Source organism: Lampetra fluviatilis, unplaced genomic scaffold, assembly GCF_964198595.1.
Source record: "Lampetra fluviatilis unplaced genomic scaffold, kcLamFluv1.1 SCAFFOLD_288, whole genome shotgun sequence".
In the NCBI taxonomy this organism is placed as follows: Eukaryota; Metazoa; Chordata; class Hyperoartia; order Petromyzontiformes; family Petromyzontidae; genus Lampetra; species Lampetra fluviatilis.
The window spans coordinates 109,048-117,085 of NW_027621429.1; the positions used below are offsets into that span (position 1 = coordinate 109,048).

General features: G+C 64.3%; 1 protein-coding gene across 1 annotated transcript; it reads right to left on the reverse strand.

The window, feature by feature from the left end:
* Positions 1-1,220: 1,220 nt before the first annotated feature.
* LOC144955253 (uncharacterized) lies at positions 1,221-4,906 on the reverse strand. The gene is made up of 2 exons (XM_078885533.1): positions 4,730-4,906; positions 1,221-1,595 (listed from the first exon to the last, which is right to left on the reverse strand). The coding sequence occupies exons 1-2, from the start codon at positions 4,823-4,825 to the stop codon at positions 1,221-1,223; spliced, it is 471 nt and encodes a 156-aa protein (XP_078741659.1). The 5' UTR covers positions 4,826-4,906.
* Between the last annotated feature and the right edge of the window lie 3,132 nt (positions 4,907-8,038).

An 8,038-nucleotide genomic window follows, 5' to 3' on the forward strand; every position in this document is an offset into this window, starting at 1 on the left:
GTGAGTGAGTGGGTGAGTGAGTGGGTGGGTGAGTGGGTGAGTGGGTGAGTGAGTGGGTGAGTGAGTGGGTGAGTGGGTGAGTGGGTGAGTCGGTGGGTGGGTGGGTGAGTGGGTGGGTAAGTCGGTGGGTGAGTCGGTGGGTGAGTCGGTGGGTGAGTGGGTGAGTCGGTGGGTGAGTGGGTTAGTGAGTCGGTGGGTGAGTGGGTGAGTGGGTGAGTGGGTTAGTGAGTCGGTGGGTGAGTGGGTGAGTGAGGGGTAAGTCGGTGGGTGGGTAAGTGGGTGAGTGAGTTAGTGGGTGGGTGAGTTAGTGGGTAAGTGAATGGGTTAATGGGTGGATGGGTGGGAGAGTGGGTGGGTGAGTGAGTGGGTGGGTGGGTGAGTGAGTGAGTGAGTGGGTGGGTGAGTGAGTGGGTGGGTGAGTGAGTGGGTGGGTGAGTGGGTGGGTGAGTGGTGAGTGGGTGGGTGGTGAGTGGGTGGGTGGTGAGTGGGTGAGTGGGTGAGTAAGTGGGTAGGTGAGTGGGTAAGTGGGTGAGTGAGTGTATGAGTGAGTGGGTGAGTTAGTGGGTGAGTGAATGGGTTAATGGGTGGATGGGCGGGAGAGTGGGTGGATAGATGGGTAAGTGGGTGGGTGAGTGAGTGGGTGGTGAGTGGGTGAGTGAGTGGGTGGTGAGTGGGTGAGTGAGTGGGTGGTGAGTGGGTGAGTGAGTGAGTGGGTGAGTGGGTGAGTGAGTGAGTGGATGGGGGTGATATTGCCAGGAAAGATGCAGGAGGAGGTCACGGGACAGAACCTTGGGCCATGAACCCCTCCTACCCCTCGACCCATAGCACCACCATCACCACCACCACCACCACCGTCTCTACAACCACAACCACCACCATCACCATCATCATCACCACCACCACCACCACCATCATCACCATCACCGCCACCACCACCATCTCTACAACCACCATTACCGCCACCACCACCATCACCACCATCACCACCATCACCACCACCACCATCATTACCATCACCACCATCATCTCTACGACCACCACCACAACCACCACCATCACCATTTCTACCACCACAACCACCACCATCATCTCTATCACCACCACCACCACCACCACCAACATCACCATCACCACCACCACCACCACCACCATCATCACCAACATCACCATCACCACCACCATCATCACCACCACCATCACCACCACCACCACCACCGCCATCACCGCCTCGGCACTCCAGGACCCGCCACGCGTCCCAGCGCCGGCATCGACGTCGGCCTCTGTACTCTCCCCCCGGCACCAGTCGCCTCTCCCAACCCACCACCACCACCGCCACCGCCACCACCACCACCACCGCCACCGCCGCCACCACCACCGCCACCGCCCCACATGCCCGAGGAGCGTAGAGAAGCGTCGAGACGCCGCGTCTCCGTGCGTAGCGCCCCCGCCGTGTCGTGCGAGCTCGCCACGGCGGCCAGCGACAGGCCCAGCTCGTGACGCAGGCCTCGGGCCTCGTCCCCGCAGCGCGCAGAGCGGGCCACGAACGTCGCCTTGCGGGTCAACTCCAGGCCCAGCTGCTGCTTCAGGGTGGACACCTGTGGGGGTGGGGTGGTGGTGGTGGGGCGGGGAGATAGTGAGACGGTGGTGGTGGTGGTGGTGGTGGTGAGGTGGTGGTGGTGGGGAGACAGTGTGGTGGGGTGGTGGGGTGGTGGTGGTGGTGGTGGTGGGGGAGATGGTGAGGTGGTGGTGGTGGTGGTGGGAACGTCGCCTTGCGGGTCAACTCCAGGCCCAGCTGCTGCTTCAGGGTGGACACCTGTGGGGGTGGGGTGGTGGTGGTGGGGTGGGGAGATAGTGAGACGGTGGTGGTGGTGAGGTGGTGGTGGTGGGGAGACAGTGTGGTGGGGTGGTGGGGTGGTGGTGGTGGTGGTGGGGGAGATGGTGAGGTGGTGGTGGTGGTGGGAACGTCGCCTTGCGGGTCAACTCCAGGCCCAGCTGCTGCTTCAGGGTGGACACCTGTGGTGGTGGGGTGGTGGTGGTGGGGTGGGGAGATAGTGAGACGGTGGTGGTGGTGGGGAGACAGTGTGGTGGGGTGGTGGGGTGGTGGTGGTGGTGGTGGTGGGGGAGATGGTGAGGTGGTGGTGGTGGTGGGAACGTCGCCTTGCGGGTCAACTCCAGGCCCAGCTGCTGCTTCAGGGTGGACACCTGGAGGTGGTGGGGGGGGGGGGGTGGTGGTGGTGGTGGTGGGAGGGTAGGTGGTGAGATGGTGGTGGTGGTGGGTGGGTAGATGGTGAGATGGTGGTGGTGGTGGGTGGGTAGATGGTGAGATGGTGGTGGTGGTGGGTGGGTAGGTGGTGAGATGGTGGTGGTGGTGGATGGGTAGGTGGTGAGATGGTGGTGGTGGTGGGTAGATGGTGAGATGGTGGTGGTGGGTGGGTAGATGGTGAGATGGTGGTGGTGGTGGGTGGGTAGGTGGTGAGATGGTGGTGGTGGTGGGTAGATGGTGAGATGGTGGTGGTGGGTGGGTAGGTGGTGAGATGGTGGTGGTGGTGGGTGGGTAGGTGGTGAGATGGTGGTGGTGGTGGGTGGGTAGATGGTGGTGGTGGGTAGATGGTGAGATGGTGGTGGTGGTGGGTGGGTAGGTGGTGAGATGGTGGTGGTGGTGGTGGGTGGGTAGGTGGTGGTGGTGGTGGGTGGGTAGGTGGTGAGGTGGTGGTGGTGGTGGTGGGTAGATGGTGAGATGGTGGTGGTGGTGGGTGGGTAGATGGTGAGATGGTGGTGGTGGTGGGTGGGTAGGTGGTGAGGTGGTGGTGGTGGTGGATGGGTAGGTGGTGAGATGGTGGTGGTGGTGGGTGGGTAGGTGGTGAGATGGTGGTGGTGGTGGGTGGGTAGATGGTGAGATGGTGGTGGTGGTGGGTGGGTAGATGGTGAGATGGTGGTGGTGGTGGGTGGGTAGGTGGTGAGATGGTGGTGGTGGTGGTGGGTAGATGGTGAGATGGTGGTGGTGGTGGTGGGTAGATGGTGAGATGGTGGTGGTGGTGGGTGGGTAGATGGTGAGATGGTGGTGGTGGTGGGTGGGTAGATGGTGAGATGGTGGTGGTGGTGGGTGGGTAGATGGTGAGATGGTGGTGGTGGTGGGTGGGTAGGTGGTGAGATGGTGGTGGTGGGTGGGTAGGTGGTGAGATGGTGGTGGTGGTGGGTGGGTAGGTGGTGAGATGGTGGTGGTGGTGGGTGGGTAGATGGTGAGATGGTGGTGGTGGTGGGTGGGTAGATGGTGGTGGTGGTGGTGGGTGGGTAGATGGTGAGATGATGGTGGTGGTGGTGGGTAGATGGTGAGATGGTGGTGGTGGTGGGTGGGTAGGTGGTGAGATGATGGTGGTGGTGGTGGGTAGATGGTGAGATGGTGGTGGTGGTGGGTGGGTAGGTGGTGAGATGGTGGTGGTGGTGGTGGTGGGTAGGTGGTGAGATGGTGGTGGTGGTGGGTGGGTAGATGGTGAGATGGTGGTGGTGGTGGGTGGGTAGATGGTGAGATGGTGGGTGGGTAGGTGGTGAGATGGTGGTGGTGGGTGGGTAGGTGGTGAGATGGTGGTGGTGGTGGGTGGGTAGGTGGTGAGATGGTGGTGGTGGGTGGGTAGGTGGTGAGATGGTGGTGGTGGTGGGTGGGTAGATGGTGAGATGTTGGTGGTGGTGGGTGGGTAGATGGTGAGATGGTGGTGGGTGGGTAGATGGTGAGATGGTGGTGGTGGTGGGTGGGTAGGTGGTGAGATGGTGGTGGTGGTGGGTGGGTAGATGGTGAGATGGTGGTGGTGGTGGGTGGGTAGATGGTGAGATGGTGGTGGTGGTGGGTGGGTAGATGGTGAGATGGTGGGTGGGGTAGGTGGTGAGATGGTGGTGGTGGGTGGGTAGATGGTGAGATGGTGGTGGTGGTGGGTAGGTGGTGAGATGGTGGTGGTGGTGGGTGGGTAGGTGGTGAGATGGTGGTGGTGGTGGGTGGGTAGATGGTGAGATGGTGGTGGTGGGTGGGTAGGTGGTGAGATGGTGGTGGTGGTGGGTGGGTAGGTGGTGAGATGGTGGTGGTGGGTGGGTAGGTGGTGAGATGGTGGTGGTGGTGGGTGGGTAGGTGGTGAGATGGTGGTGGTGGTGGGTGGGTAGATGGTGAGATGGTGGTGGTGGGTGGGTAGATGGTGAGATGGTGGTGGTGGTGGGTGGGTAGGTGGTGAGATGGTGGTGGTGGTGGGTGGGTAGGTGGTGAGATGGTGGTGGTGGTGGGTGGGTAGGTGGTGAGATGGTGGTGGTGGTGGGTGGGTAGGTGGTGAGATGGTGGTGGTGGGTGGGTAGGTGGTGAGATGGTGGTGGTGGTGGGTGGGTAGGTGGTGAGATGGTGGTGGTGGGTGGGTAGGTGGTGAGATGGTGGTGGTGGTGGGTGGGTAGGTGGTGAGATGGTGGTGGTGGGTGGGTAGGTGGTGAGATGGTGGTGGTGGTGGGTGGGTAGGTGGTGAGATGGTGGTGGTGGGTGGGTAGGTGGTGAGATGGTGGTGGTGGTGGGTGGGTAGATGGTGAGATGGTGGTGGTGGTGGGTGGGTAGGTGGTGAGATGGTGGTGGTGGTGGGTGGGTAGATGGTGAGATGATGGTGGTGGTGGTGGTGGGTGGGTAGATGGTGAGACGTTGATGGTGGTCGTGGGTGACAAACCCTCCCCCCCTGCCCAACCCCCCCCCCCCCCAGTGCCCCACCTGCTCCTCCAGGCCCCGCGTGCGTGTGCGGTGTGCCCGCTCGCGCGCCTCCAGCGTGCGCTCCAGCTGCAGCTGCGCCGCACGGAGTCGCGCCATCTCCTCCTCAGCGCCGCGCCGCAGACTCAGGGACTCCTCCGCCAGGTGGGAGGCATGGGCCTGTTCCTGCTCCAGCAGCTGGGCCTGGTGGGTGGGTGGGTGAGTGGGTGGGCGGGTGGGTGAGTGGGTGGGTGAGTGGGTGGGTGGGTGGGTGAGTGGGTGGGTGGGTGAGTGGGTGAGTGGGTGAGTGGGTGGGTGAGTGGGTGGGTGGGTGGGTGGGTGAGTGGGTGGGTGGGTGGGTGAGTGGGTGAGTGGGTGGGTGGGTGAGTGGGTGGGTGGGTGGGTGAGTGAGTGAGTGAGTGGGTGGGTGGGTGGGTGGGTGAGTGGGTGGGTGGGTGGGTGAGTGGGTGAGTGGGTGAGTGGGTGGGTGGTGAGTGGGTGGGTGGTGAGTGGGTGGGTGAGTGGTTGGGTGAGTGGGTGGGTGAGTGGGTGGGTGGGTGAGTGGGTGGGTGGGTGGGTGAGTGGGTGGGTGGGTGGGTGGGTGGGTGAGTGGGTGGGTGGGTGGGTGAGTGAGTGGGTGGGTGGGTGGGTGGGTGGGTGAGTGGGTGGGTGGGTGGGTGGGTGAGTGGGTGGGTGGGTGGGTGGGTGAGTGGGTGGGTGAGTGGGTGGGTGGGTGGGTGAGTGAGTGGGTGGGTGGGTGGGTGGGTGGGTGGGTGAGTGGGTGGGTGGGTGGGTGAGTGAGTGAGTGGGTGGGTGGGTGGGTGGGTGGGTGGGTGAGTGGGTGGGTGGGTGGGTGGGTGGGTGAGTGGGTGGGTGGGTGAGTGGGTGGGTGGGTGAGTGGGTGAGTGGGTGGGTGAGTGGGTGGGTGAGTGGGTGGGTGGGTGGGTGGGTGAGTGGGTGGGTGGGTGGGTGGGTGGGTGGGTGAGTGAGTGGGTGGGTGGGTGAGTGGGTGAGTGGGTGGGTGGGTGAGTGAGTGGGTGGGTGGGTGGGTGGGTGAGTGAGTGGGTGGGTGGGTGGGTGAGTGAGTGGGTGGGTGGGTGAGTGGGTGGGTGGGTGGGTGGGTGAGTGGGTGGGTGGGTGAGTGGGTGGGTGGGTGAGTGGGTGGGTGGGTGGGTGGGTGAGTGGGTGAGTGGGTGGGTGAGTGGGTGGGTGAGTGGGTGAGTGGGTGGGTGGTGAGTGGGTGGGTGGTGAGTGGGTGGGTGAGTGGTTGGGTGAGTGGGTGGGTGGGTGGGTGAGTGGGTGGGTGGGTGAGTGGGTGGGTGGGTGGGTGAGTGGGTGGGTGGGTGGGTGAGTGGGTGGGTGGGTGGGTGAGTGAGTGGGTGGGTGGGTGGGTGAGTGGGTGGGTGGGTGAGTGGGTGGGTGAGTGGGTGGGTGGGTGAGTGAGTGAGTGGGTGGGTGGGTGGATGAGTGAGTGGGTGGGTGGGTGGGTGAGTGGGTGAGTGGGTGGGTGGGTGGGTGAGTGGGTGGGTGGGTGGGTGGGTGAGTGGGTGGGTGGGTGGGTGGGTGAGTGGGTGGGTGGGTGGGTGAGTGGGTGGGTGAGTGGGTGGGTGGGTGGGTGAGTGAGTGGGTGGGTGGGTGGGTGGGTGAGTGAGTGGGTGGGTGGGTGGGTGAGTGAGTGGGTGGGTGGGTGGGTGGGTGAGTGGGTGGGTGGGTGGGTGAGTGGGTGGGTGGGTGGGTGGGTGGGTGAGTGGGTGAGTGGGTGGGTGAGTGGGTGGGTGAGTGGGTGAGTGGGTGGGTGGTGAGTGGGTGGGTGGTGAGTGGGTGGGTGAGTGGTTGGGTGAGTGGGTGGGTGGGTGGGTGGGTGAGTGGGTGGGTGGGTGGGTGGGTGAGTGGGTGGGTGAGTGGGTGGGTGGGTGAGTTGGTGGGTGAGTGGGTGAGTGGGTGGGTGGGTGGGTGAGTGGGTGGGTGGGTGAGTGGGTGAGTGAGTGGGTGAGTGAGTGGGTGAGTGAGTGGGTGAGTGAGTGGGTGGGTGAGTGGGTGGGTGAGTGGGTGAGTGGGTGGGTGAGTGGGTGGGTGGGTGGGTGAGTGGGTTGGTGAGTGGGTGGGTGAGTGGGTGGGTGGGTGAGTGGGTTGGTGAGTGGGTGGGTGAGTGGGTGGATGGGTGGGTGAGTGGGTTGGTGAGTGGGTGAGTGGGTGGGTGAGTGAGTGGGTGAGTGAGTGGGTGAGTGGGTGAGTGGGTGGGTGGGTGAGTGGGTGAGTGGGTGAGTGAGTGGGTGAGTGGGTGAGTGGGTGGGTGAGTGGGTGGGTGGGTGAGTGAGTGGGTGAGTGAGTGGGTGAGTGGGTGGGTGGGTGGGTGGGTGAGTGGGTGAGTGGGTGGGTGAGTGGGTGGGTGGGTGAGTGGGTGGGTGGGTGGGTGAGTGGGTGGGTGAGTGAGTGGGTGAGTGAGTGGGTGAGTGGGTGAGTGGGTGGGTGGGTGAGTGGGTGAGTGGGTGAGTGGGTGAGTGGGTGGGTGGGTGGGTGGGTGGGTGAGTGAGTGGGTGAGTGAGTGGGTGAGTGGGTGAGTGGGTGGGTGGGTGGGTGAGTGGGTGGGTGGGTGGGTGGGTGGGTGAGTGGGTGGGTGAGTGAGTGGGTGAGTGGGTGAGTGGGTGGGTGGGTGAGTGGGTGAGTGGGTGGGTGGGTGAGTGGGTGAGTGGGTGGGTGGGTAGGGTTCAAGACGGCCGTGTGGGTGGGGTGGGTGGATGGGTTGGTGTGGGTGGGTGGGTGGGTGGGTGAGTGAGTGGGTGGGTGGGTGAGTGGGTGAGTGAGTGGGTGGGTGGGTGGGTGAGTGGGTGGGTGGGTGGGTAGGGTTCAAGACGGCCATGTGGGTGGGGTGGGTGGATGGGTTGGTGTGGGTGGGGTGGGGTGGGTGGGTGAGTGGGTGGGTGGGTGAGTGGGTGGGTGGGTGGGTGAGTGGGTGGGTGAGTGGGTGGGTGGGTGGGTGGGTGAGTGGGTGGGTGAGTGGGTGGGTGAGTGAGTGGGTGGGTGGGTGGGTGGGTGAGTGGGTGGGTGAGTAGGTGGGTGGATGGGTGGGTTGGGTGAGTGGGTGGGTGATTGGGTGGGTGGGTGAGTGAGTGGGTGGGTGAGTGGGTGGGTGAGTGGGTGGGTGGGTGGGTGAGTTGGTGGGTGGGTGGGTGAGTGAGTGGGTGGGTGAGTGGGTGGGTGGGTGAGTGGGTGGGTGGGTGAGTGGGTGAGTGGGTGGGTGGGTGGGTGGGTGGATGGGTGGGTGAGTGGGTGGGTGGGTGAGTGGGTGGGTGAGTGGGTGGGTGAGTGAGTGGGTGAGTGAGTGGGTGGGTG